The sequence below is a fragment of the Aethina tumida genome, chromosome 1 (genome assembly GCF_024364675.1).
Source record: "Aethina tumida isolate Nest 87 chromosome 1, icAetTumi1.1, whole genome shotgun sequence".
NCBI lineage: Eukaryota > Metazoa > Arthropoda > Insecta > Coleoptera > Nitidulidae > Aethina > Aethina tumida.
Genome location: NC_065435.1, coordinates 3,990,863 through 4,003,795, shown reverse-complemented (window position 1 = coordinate 4,003,795; position 12,933 = coordinate 3,990,863). Strand labels below are relative to the sequence as shown.

Below are 12,933 nucleotides of genomic sequence, written 5' to 3'. Positions count from 1 at the left end.
GTAGGTATGATAAGGCACTTTTAATTAGTTTTGATAAAAAATAAAAATAAATTGCTATATCTTCTTATTAATTTAATAAAATATTACCCAGTTCGTATTTACTATCTATAGTATGCCTTTTTTCTCTTTTTCAAGATCACACAAAATCAACAATTCTAATAATTTATTAATTGTTTTTTAAATTCGTCTAATTTATATAGATAATTATATAGATAAAACAAGAAAAGTAAATTTTATCCAGTTTCTTTTTAATATTTCTAGTATCTGTATTACATTTTTTCTTTCCAAATTAAAAATAAAATTAACAATTTTATTATTTTAATAATTATTTTTATACTTTTTACTATTTCTAGTATTTGTATTATTTTTGTCCATTCCAAATGTATAAAAACTAAATATTAAAAATAACTGTTTTAATATTTTATTTTTTAAGTTTCTTTAATTTGTGTACATAATTACAGAGCTAAAAGAAGAAATGTAAATATTACCCAGTTTATATTTACTCTTTGTAGCAACATCATCATTTTTTTCCTTTGCAAAATAAATATCAAATTTAAAATATCCAATAGTTTAGTCATTGTTTTTTAGACTTATTTAATTTGTACAGATAATTATACTGATAAAACAAGAAAAGAAAATTTTCTCTAGTCTCCTTTTAATATCTTTAGTATCTGTATTAGATTTCCTCTTTCCAAATCCATAAAAAATAAATATTAAAAATATCTGTTTTAATATATTATTGATAGTTTCTTAAGTTTCTTTAATTTGTGTATATAATTACAGAGGTAAAAGAAGACATGTAAATGTTACTCAGCTTATATTTACTCTCTGTAGCATCTTCATCATTTTTTTCCTTTGCAAAATTATAAAAAATAAATATTAAATTTAAGAAAACCAATATTTCATTAACTGTTTTTTAAACTCATTTAATTTGTACAGATAATTATATAGATAAAACAAGAAAAGAAACTTTTCTCTAGTCTCTTTTTAATATCTCTAGTATCTGTATTAGATTTCCTCTTTCCAAATCCATAAAAAATAAATATTAAAAATATCTGTTTTAATATATTATTCACAGTTTCTTAAGTTTCTTTAAATTGTGTCCATAATTACAGAGGTAAAAGAAGAAATGTAAATGTTACTCAGTTTATATTTACTCTCTGTAGCATCGTCATCATTTTTTTCCTTTTCAAAATTACAGAAAATAAATATTAAATTTAAGAAAATTTAGACTTATTTAATTTATGTAGATAATTATGTCGATAAAACAAGAAAAGAAAATTTTCTCCATCTCTTTTTAATATCTTCAGTGTCTGTATTACATTTCCCCTTTCTAAGTCTATAAAAAACAAATATTCAATATAACTATTTTAATATATTATTAATAGTTCTTTAAGTTTCTTTAAGTTGTGTCCATAATTACAGAGGTAAAAGAAGAAATGTAAATGTTACTCAGTTCATATTTACTGTCTGTAGCATCTTCATTATTTTTTTCTTTTCAAAATTATAGAATATTAAATTTAAGAAATCCAATATTTCATTAACAGTTTTTTAAACTTAATTAATTTGTACAAATAATTATATAGATGAAACAAAAAAAGGAAATTTTCCCATCTCCTCTTAATATCTTTAGTATATGTATTACATTTTCCCTTCCCAAATATATATAAAAAATAAATATTAAAAATGACTGTTTTAATATATTATTAATAGTTCATTAAGTTGTGTACATAATTACAGAGATAAAAAAGTAATTTTTATATTTACTATCTGTAAGTTTATAAAAAATAAATATTTAACATAACCCACTCTAATATTAATATTTTTTTGATATTGATAATAATTGTTATAATTGTCCCGTTGTTATTGTATTATGTTATTATTCTTTCTTCCATTTGGCCCCATATTGTAAATTTGATGAATTAAGGTCTGGTGATCTTGGAGGCCACTTTATAGGTCTGTCTTTCCCACGGTCAAACCATTTATTTGAAAAATTTTTAGGGAGTCACTGACCACATTGTCAACTAAAATGGGTACGTGCATCGTCATACATATGTCAAAGATCACGTCTTCTGTCCAGTGAAACATTTTTGGGGAACTCGTGAAGCCGTGTATTTAGAAATAGGGACAGTATATGTTAATGCCGTAGTCCAAGAATTTACTTCAAATGAATTTTGGTAGTGTGTAATTTTTGTTGCATTAAGGTTTTCATCGACCCAAACCTGTTCGTTGTGCATATTAAAAACACCATTATCCTTATTGAAATGAATGGCTAATATCAGCGATTATTTTATTGAAAATAAATGAATTCATAAAAACGTAAATTAATTTTTACAACAGCCAATATTAATACGTCGTTAATCAATTTCGAACGCATCCAGGTGTAAATATACAGAATAATTTCAATAGCATTAATAAATTGGGGGCTAATTCTATTTCATGAGGATTTGGGCATTAATTTAATTGCGTCTATTGCCTTTCAACGTTGTAACGGCTTTCAAGTCTCCTTAAGCCTTTTTATCAACAACCTGAGTAATATTTTTGAGCAGTGAAGACAGCCAAACTGTTTTCACTTCGTCCCATTGTGACATTGAGATCTTTTATTATTTCAGTCGTTTTTAAACACGTGATGTTTTCTTTTACATAATTAATCATTCAAGCGTTATTTGACTAAATTTCAACAATAAAGTGTTTGAAACGTGAATAATGGCCTGTAATATAATTAAGCCAAATATATGGATATAAATGGGGAGTTATTTACTGAACTACAGTTACATTAAACAAAACATAAAACGAAAACGTAAAATGTATAATCTCCGAAATTAAATTTATTACACTAGTTTTCAAGAAAACAAGTCTTATAAGTTTTTTTTTTGTGGAATTTAAGATAAATATTTTGTAATTTTTCAAGAGAACATCATAATTTTATGATTTGGAAAGTTTACTTTAGTAATAAAATAAACAATGCCATAACTGTTGTGATTTAATTGGCATATAATACACATTTTCCGAGCAACTAAATAAACAAACAAACTGAAATAATTACAGATGTTACTGCTGAATTTTAGTTAAATCATCAAATAAGAAATAAACGATATTGTGCATCATTAGTGTTTTTTATAATTTATTAGAAAAATTGATGTACAAAATTGTTTGCGTTATTTTATTTTTATCGTTAATTAAAAATGTATTGCAAATTTTTTATGTCTTTTTGCAACACAATATAATAAATAATATTTATAAGCTCATAAAAATACAAAAATTAAATATTTATTAATTGAAAATATGGTGACGTTTATTCTATTATTTTATTTTATGTATTTTATTTGACTTTAGCTTGTTTATTAATCATAAGTTTATGGTTTATGAAGCTTCAATGAAATTATTTTTATTTACAAGTTTTTAAAAAAAATGGTGAATGCGCTAACTGAATTTTTTGTTATTTTACTGTTATTCTTCATTGAATATTAAATCTTTACACTTATTATATATATTTTGTTTTATATTATTGTGGATATTTATCACAAGTTTCTTTTTCCTTAAGTTTCATTTAAATTTATATTATATACAGGTTGTTAAAAAATATGGTGGATGCGCTATATAAATTATACATTTCTTAATATTCAATCTTTATTTTCCTTTTCTAATTCTACTTTATTTTACTGTTATCATTTAATATATTCCAATGCGATTTTTCATACTATTTTACAACATATTTATTTTTAAATGTGTCCTAAAAATTGATTAACCTGAATAAGTTACATATTTATTAATAGAAATTTTGGAAACATTAAATCTTAACTCTTGTATTTTGCTTTATTCTGTATATTTATCACAAGTCTCTTTCATTTAAATTAATATTATCAATCGTTATTCTCCTTTTTTAATATATTTAATTTTATTGTTATCGTTCATTGAATACAATGCATTGCAACTTATACCATTTTAATTAAATATTTATTAATAGAAAATTTGGAAAAATTAAATCCTTATTCTTATTTCATATATTTTGTTTTATTTTATTATGTACATTTATCATAAATGTCCTTTTTTGAAATTTAATTTAAATTAATTAATTATTATCAAACTGCTAGAAAAAATGGTGGATTAAATTATCGTAAATTTATTAATATTCATTATTTAATCTTTTTTTCTACTTCATTTTTATCGTTCATTGAAAATACATTCCAATGCAATTTTATATACTACTTTACAATATGTTAATTTTTAATTATAGGCCCTAAAAATTGGTTAAACTGAATAAAATATTGAATTATTATGCCTCAAAATTATTATTTACAACTTGTTTAAAAATGGTGAATGCACAAATATATTATCAAGTATTTATATTCTTTATTCTCCTCTTCCTAATTTTATTTACTATTCTATCTGTTATCGTTCATTAAAAAAAAAAAAAATATGCAAAAGCAAATTTTGTACTATTTGACTATATATAAATTTTTATTTATAAGCTTTAATTTTTTGTTAGAAAATTCTACTTCATTCTATTGTCCAATCGTTAATTGAAAATGTATTGAAATGCAATTTTTTTGTACTTTTTTACCATCCAATATAATAATTTTTATTTATAAACTCGAATTAATGTTGAATTGACCAAATTTAATATTTATTAATTGAAATTTTTGAAGCTTTTATTGTTATTAATAGGTATCACTAATTTATTTTCCTCAATATTTATAATTATATAATTAATTATAAAAGAAAAATTAATTATAATCAAAAACATAGAATGAGTTGTCATTTAATTGAAAAATAATTCGCCAAAGTTACAGCAACAAAAAATGAAACATTAATCTAGTTTATTAAAGTAAAATGTGTAATCTGTCAAATTAATTTATCACTGGAGTACGTTTTCGTGTCTTTGAAACTTTTTTATTGAGTAAACACGCTTTTTTAACATCAATAAGGAAAAAATGTGATTTCCTCCATCGTGGTTTTTATTAAGAGATTTAAATTGTAATGCTTTGGTTCATTGTAATGAAACATTTTTGTTTTCCTTATTGCCTTTTTGTATCTTGTAGTAAATTCCATACATATTAATGTTGTGACGTTGTTTTACATTTCTTAATGGCGTAATTGACTTTATTGTATTGCGACGATACATATTAATGTTGTTGCTAATTTATTCACAATTCATATGCATATTTTATATCGAGATTCGGTTCAGCTTTTCTACGTTAACAAGCCCGTTTCTTGCAGCAACAAATCGTCGTACCGATGCACCCGAATGGTTATTAATCAACAACTAAATGATTTGCGTTGTTTTGGCATATTGATTTCCGAATGGGTGGATTAATTATTGATAAGCAACAGACTGCACAACAGTTAAACACGCATCTATTAAAGTGAAGAGAATCAAATTGCGGTCACAATGCAATTATCGAAGACGTCGTGAACGCGAACGGAACGTCCAAACTTCGAGTCGGTGAATTGCTCCCTTTTTAAACTCGCTACGTCGTTTCCTAAATGCACAATTGGAAATACACAGTGCCAGACAGAAGTCTCTTTAAGTAACAAAAAAAAAAAACTAAAAAAACGAGCTGAACATGCTGACGTAATATTTGTAAGCGTTTCCTTCCAGATTGCATTCTAAATGTATCTTGATTTTCGGGGTCGCCCGCCAAGGTGGTGGTTTTTACGGCAACAATGGACATAACTAACAAACGGAATTGCGTACTTAAATCGCGATGTCTGGTAAATTTGGCGGAAGAGTTCCAGGGAATCGATGCCGGGCAAAAACAACAACGGCACTTTTATCAACTTTTCTCACCTCATCTCTCGACTGGAAACAATCCAAACGGGATTATCTCATCCCGTATGCGGTATCTGGCGATATTTAGTGCCGTTCAATTGTTACGACTCGAGGTGATCAGGTGGGAATGGGCAAAAATTGCGTTTGTTTTTATTTGTGGGTGACTACAAAAATTGATAGCTACGCCCAAATTGATTGATCACACAGTTAGATAAAAATTAAAACAATGCAACAAATTATTATTAGTATTTGAACATTTTTTAAAAATTCTATTACACCTATATATTTTATTTATAATAGTTGACAGTAAAATTGGCAATGCACTTAAAAGAAATAAATTTAAAAAAAAAGTATTTATAAACTGTAAATATAATATTGCTTTTTTTGAATATTGTATTTTGCTGTCCCTAATAAGAACCTTAATAAATCTAATATGAATTTTTCCCAGCTGGATTTTTTATTAAATGGAAATGTGGTACTCATTTTCTTTGTTATTATTTTTCATTATTTTACCTACAGAGTTGTATAAAGGATAATGACTTTTTCACAGAATTTTATTAAATCTTCATTCATATATTATTAAAGGTATTAGTAAAATGCACCAAATTAAAAGGTATTATAAAATTTGCTAATAAAGAATATTTCATAGTTTTGTGTTTATCTACTTATTTTTTTATAAAGCAAATAAAAGTAGTAATAATATCTGTAATTTTGATTTTATCTACATATTGTACAAAATAATGATTTTTTCTCCGGATTTTATAATATTTAATAATAATAATCATTTTTAAAAACCTTAAACAATTCGTCCATAATAAAACCATATGAATTTTTGCTAGTTGGAAATTTTCTTTGTTGAAAATGTACTATTAATTTTGTTAGTAAGTTTTTATCATTTATACATTTATGTAAAAATAATGAATTTTCAACAAAATTTTATAATATTTATTAACTTTTTATTATCAGCTATTAAAATATTTGAAAATATATGAAATTCAATAAAGAATTTTTAAGTATTTATTCGTAAAAATTAAAAAAAAAAAAATACCTTGAATTGTACCATTTACTAAACAGCATGTTTCCAACAAATCTCTTTTAAAATTTATTGCAATTATACACTTTTATTTAATATTTAATTTAGAATTCATAAAGGAAATAAATTAATTACAAAATGTATAGTAAATATTAATTAATTGTGAATATATCGCCTCTAATTTTTGAAAACCATAAATATTTTTCAGTCCAGGATAAAACCTCTTTAAATACAATGTAAATTTTTTCTAGTTGGAATTTTTTTTAGTTGAAAATGTACTCTTCATTTTGTTAGTAAGTTTCTATCATTTTGTTTACACATTTATGTAAAAATAATGAATTTTCAACAAAATTTTATAATATTTATTAACTTTTTATTATCAGCTATTAAAATATTTGAAAATATATGAAATTCAATAAAGAATTTTTAAGTATTTATTCGTAAAAATTTAAAAAAAAATACCTTGAATTGTACCATTTACTAAACAACATGTTTCCAACAACTCTCTTTTAAAATTTATTGCAATTATACACTTTTATTTAATATTTAATTCAGAATTCATAAAGGAAATAAATTAATTACAAAATGTATATTAATTAATTGTGAATATAATCTAATTTTTGAAAACCATAAACATTTTTCAGTCCAGGATAAAACCTCTTTAAATACAATGTAAATTTTTTCTAGTTGGAATTTTTTTTTAGTTGAAAATGTACTCTTCATTTTGTTTGTAAGTTCATCATTTCAGACACACATGTAAAAAATAATTAATTTTCTTCAAGATTTTATAATATTTATTAATTTCTAATCATTAGCTATTAAAATATTGGTAAATATATGAAATTCAATAAACATTTTTTAAATATTTATTTGTAAAAATAAAAAAAATACCCTGTATTTTACTATTTACTAAACAGCATGTTTCCAACTACTCTTTTTTAAGATTTATTGCAGTTATTTAGCGATTAATTTAAAATTCATAAAGGCAATTTACATAAATTAATTAAAAAATGTACAGTAATTGTAAATATGTCACTTCAAATTCATATAAAATTCAATAAAGATTTTTTAAATATTTATTCGTAAAAATAAAAAAAAAAATATCCTATATAGTACTATTTATTAAACAGCATATTTCAAAATTAAAAAGAATGTAAATTTTATTAATTTACACATATTTATCAATTATTTTTTCAGTTTTATTCCAACTGAACATTTTTATTTAGTTATCTTTTTAAAATTGATTATTTTAAGTAAAATGAGTTAATTTAAGTATTAATTAATTGTAAATTTAATGTCTCTCCATGTTTTTAAAAATATTAGATACAATATTTTACTGTCCATTATAAAATTCTGATCAATACAATGTAAAATTTTTCCGATTGGAAATGTAGTCTTCATTTTACTTATTATTTATGTATTACTTTTAAATGGATTTCAAAGATTTTTATTCAAGTTATTAATTCTTTGTTATAAGTTATTAAAATGATACTAATGGTTTTCAAGGATATTTACAGTCTCAATATTTTTATTTTAACCTTTTTAAATGTAATTATGTAATTAAAGTAATATCATTTTAACACATTAAATATTTTAATATTTCTAATACACCCCTACACAAAACCCAGAATTGGAGTATCACGTCAATCATAAAAATCGATGACAAACCTTTCTCGTGCACCGGAAACAATCCGCCCAAGATGATGTCACCCGGCACGCTGACCGCCTCCTGGTCCTGCTGGACCGCGGCGGCCAGTACGAAGAGCAGGGAACACGTGTGGATCCTGGTGATTGTGGTCATGCCCTGCAGTATGTTCCCGATCCGGTTCCGGTTCCGGTTGTGGCGGTAGATGCGGTTGCAACGGCCACTCTGGCAACCACCCGTCCGTATCCGGTTCCTCATTCATCCGTGTATCTGCAACGTTACAACAACTTTTTAGAAAATTTCCCGTTTTAACCGGATCGATTTTTATACATTTAATTATTCCTTTATTTTTCATTCAGCCGTTTCCGATGTGTGCGCAACGCTGAAAATTTGATCGGGTCCGTAATTAAAAGTAAACTAAATGGAAATGCAGCCACTTTTTAATTTATACGTGGTGTAGGTAGTTTTATTCTAAACAGACCCGGTGTGTACATGTTGAATTGTAACCGGGTTTTTAGGCGAAACGTTAATGTTCTCGAAATAATTATCTGAAACGTTTTAATTTATGTGTGTGGGGCGCAGAAAAGGAAACGAGAGCAATAATTTGCGAGTGGCAGGTTATTATTTAAAAAAAAAAAGTTTAATTTTTCTAATACGAAACAGACAGAAAACTGATGTTAATGGCTGAAAATTATGGTTCCTGAACAGTGGAAAAAATGGACAAAAACCATAAACTAATTAAACACAGTTTTTTAATTTAATAATTGGACATAAAAAAAAGTCCAGCCAATATTCATGGCCTTGAATTGTAACTTAAGCTTACTTAAACGAAAATCAATTAAAGCCATGTTTTTTTGTAACTTTATTAAACTATACGTATATTATATCTATAAAAAATATTTATAAATTTTGTGTTCTTTAAGCGGTGTTTATGTAATAAATATTTATGTTACAAAGATAAAAGCTGAAATAACTCTTGTTCCAACTTATCTTAAAACACAAGAATGTTACTCTGCTATATAATAAATATGCTCATAAGTCAAGAAGAAGTTGTTTTATATAACAAATATGTCATAGTTTATGACAATATTTTGGGAAAGGCTGTAAAATAAATATGTAATAAATATTTACAAATGTAATATTAAAGTTACTTTACTTTTCACTTAAAATTGCATATATTTTATTAATTTAGTAAAATGGCGTTTGTTTATTATTTACTACATTTATTATTAATTATTATAAGGAGAATTTTTTATATGCAAATGTGAAGAAAATTATTTTTCTTATTATTCATTAGCGATTATAATAAATTATTAAGATGATCTTAATTTATTTTATTAATCTTTCCTGTTTTCACCACACACATAACTATAACAATATATAAAAGATATTTATTTTGTGATGTCATTGTGTGTGTATTTATTAGAGTAAATTATTATTAAAGTAAATTATTACAATTATATTAATTTATTAAATTATTTTTTCTTGTTTTTACCTTATATATAAACTACACAAATTTATAAACTATATTTTTAGGATTTTATTAATTTTTATTAAGGACATATTTTACACCATAGTGAATTTACATAATCTATTAACAATAATTTTCTAATTGTAAATCTGAAAATAAAACTTGATTTTTATTATTGTTAATATAAAAATTAGGAAAAAAATTAAGTGTGAATGATAAGAAATAATTCACAAATTTAAGAGATTACTCAAATAATGGTGAATGAAACAATTTATATTATTTATTAACATTAATTTTTTAATTGCAAACTTAAAAAAAATATTTTTTGTTATTATTAGTTAATTATTAAAATAAATATATTATATTATCCTTTCTTATTTTGAACTTGAAGATGACTATAAAAAAATTTAAAATTTTTAAGATTTTTATAGTCATTTATATATTTATTTTTAATATTAATTTGTATAATCAATATTTTTAAAATTTTATTCATATTTGTTATTAATTTTTATCAAGAAAATTACTTGAATAATAGACATAACTATCAACAATAATTTTCTAATTCTAAATCTGAAAGAAAAAGAATGATTTTCAATATTGATAATATAAAAATTTAGAAAAAAAAAATATATTTAATAATTCACATTTTAAAGTGGTTATTCAAATAATGGTGCATGCAACAATTTATATTATTTATTAAAATTACTTTTTTAATTGTAAATCTGAAGAAAATTATTTTTCGTTGTTTCAAAAGTAAATTATTAAAATATCATTAATTTATTTTATTATTCTTTCTTGTTTTGAATATGAGCATAATTATAAAAATGTAAAATTTTAAGTTTATTAGAGTAAATTATTAGAATATGATGCTTTTAATTTGTTTTAACCTAACCTCTATTTAACCCTATTTATTACTAATTTTAATTAAGAAAATTACTTGAATAATAGAGAAATTTACATAGTCTATTAACAATAATTTTCCAATTCTAAATCTGAAAAAAATTGATTTATATTATTGATAATTTAAAAATTTAGGAAAAAATAATGAAGAATGAGGCAATTTAATGATTTATTAACCATAATTTTCTAATTTTAAAAGTTGAATTTACAAAATCTATTAACATTAATTCTTTAATGATGAATCTGAAGAAAGACATTGATTTTCATTATTGAAAAAATATTGTTTTAACGCTCAAATACGTTTAATTTTTCATATTTTTAATACTCTGTAAATACTAATAATAATAATTTCTAAAATTAACCAAATTGGGACGCCATGTGAATTTTTTATTATAATATATTTATGTCGTTTCAATTTATTATCATTTTTATTATTAAAATTAGAATTGTCATATTCTAATTTAGAATATTTAAATTTTAATCTCCTAAAACTGGGGTAATTATGACGTTTAGTAAATTTATTAAGTAAATTTGAAATTTCTTATTATTTTTGTAATAAATGTCATTATTTATGAATTAATACAAAAATAATGAATAAATTTGTTTTAATCTCAAAGAAATCTTTAATCAGAAAATTAAATAACCCACATATTTTGTATGGTTCTTTGAAAGTTCAGAATTGTTCAGTTAGTAATCTTGTGCACCACAAAAATCGATTAGAACCCAAGAAATAATTAGTGCAAGTTGGAATATCGTAGTAAAACGGTGTCATTGTCAAAAACGCGTCCGCTTATTATTTCTAATCCTATGAACGTGTCATTACTGTCAGAGCTCGTCTCTTTGTTTATTTTATTGTTTGTTTGCGTTACAATTTATGTCTGTTACCGATGTTTACTAGTTTACCTGCTTTCAATTATACAGTCCAAAGATACATATACATGTGCCGGCGTCTATGATCGTTTGAATTAGGAACATGTGGAAATTATTTCGTTGTATGTCGTTGTATGTGAATGGCGGCATTTGCACAATTCCATATGCGTACAAGGGACTGAAATTTTAATGCAAAAATGACAAGATATTCGGACACGCATTCCCGAAACGCCATTCGATTGTTGCATTGTTCACTAACTGTTTCTGGATTTTCGACTATAATTGTTTGAAGTATTCCGGAACTCCTGCATACGTACTTGTGCCTCTATTATGCACCAATTGTTGTAAACGTGACTAATTAAATTAAAAATATATTATTTCACAGAAAATTATTTGTTCATGCATGAAATATTTAATGTTTATGTACAATTTGATTAAACACGAAATTTAATAACAAGTTTAATAAATTATATTTGTTTTACATTATCCCTAATATAAATTTAATGTTTGACTTTATTATTCTAGTTTTAATATTAATTCTGATTTAGTATACAAAATTTACAGGATCCAAACATATTTTCGATTTCAAATATGCTATTTAAGTAACCTTTTAAAATATTAATTATTAAACACTATTGAACCTTAAACATTATTTTTCTAAATTATCAGAAATTCGGTATTATTCAAATGACTTCCTTCATTAAAAAAATAGTTTATCATATATGATCAATACAAGAAAGAATAATAAAATAAATTAATATTATTTTAATAATTTACTTTAACAACAACGAAAATTAATTTTCTTCAAAAGTACAAACTGCCTCATTTACAATTGAAGTAACCACTTAAAAATATTATTTTTCTAATTTTTTACATTCTCAATAATAAAAATTGTTAAAGTTGATAACATTTTAATCAATTTTTATAAATAATGAAAATCAATTTCTGTCTTAAAGTTTACTGTTAGAAAATTATTGTTATTTGATTATAAAAATTCATTATTATACATAAAAATGAATATACATCATAAAGTCTTAAAAATATAGTTACAACATAAGGTCAAAAAAAAAAGAATAATAAAATATATCAATGTTATTTTAGTAATTTACTCTAAAAACAATGAATATTAATTAATTTTCTTGAAAAGCGCAGTTATAAAATTATTCTTCATAAGTTGTATAAATTGTCTCATTTACAATTATTGAAGTAACTAATATTATTTTTCTAATTTTTTACATTAT

The 12,933-nt window shown here is 23.2% G+C and overlaps 1 protein-coding gene across 1 annotated transcript in view; it reads right to left on the bottom strand.

Annotated features, from left to right (window-relative positions):
- LOC109609451 (metabotropic glutamate receptor-like) overlaps nt 1–12,933 on the bottom strand; it is a 170,970-nt gene that overhangs the window by 63,143 nt on the left and 94,894 nt on the right. Inside the window, exon 3 of the mRNA XM_049968623.1 lies at nt 8,475–8,721. Coding sequence (XP_049824580.1) covers nt 8,475–8,709 — 235 coding nt within the window. The 5' untranslated portion in view covers nt 8,710–8,721. The remainder of the gene's footprint in view (nt 1–8,474; nt 8,722–12,933) is intronic.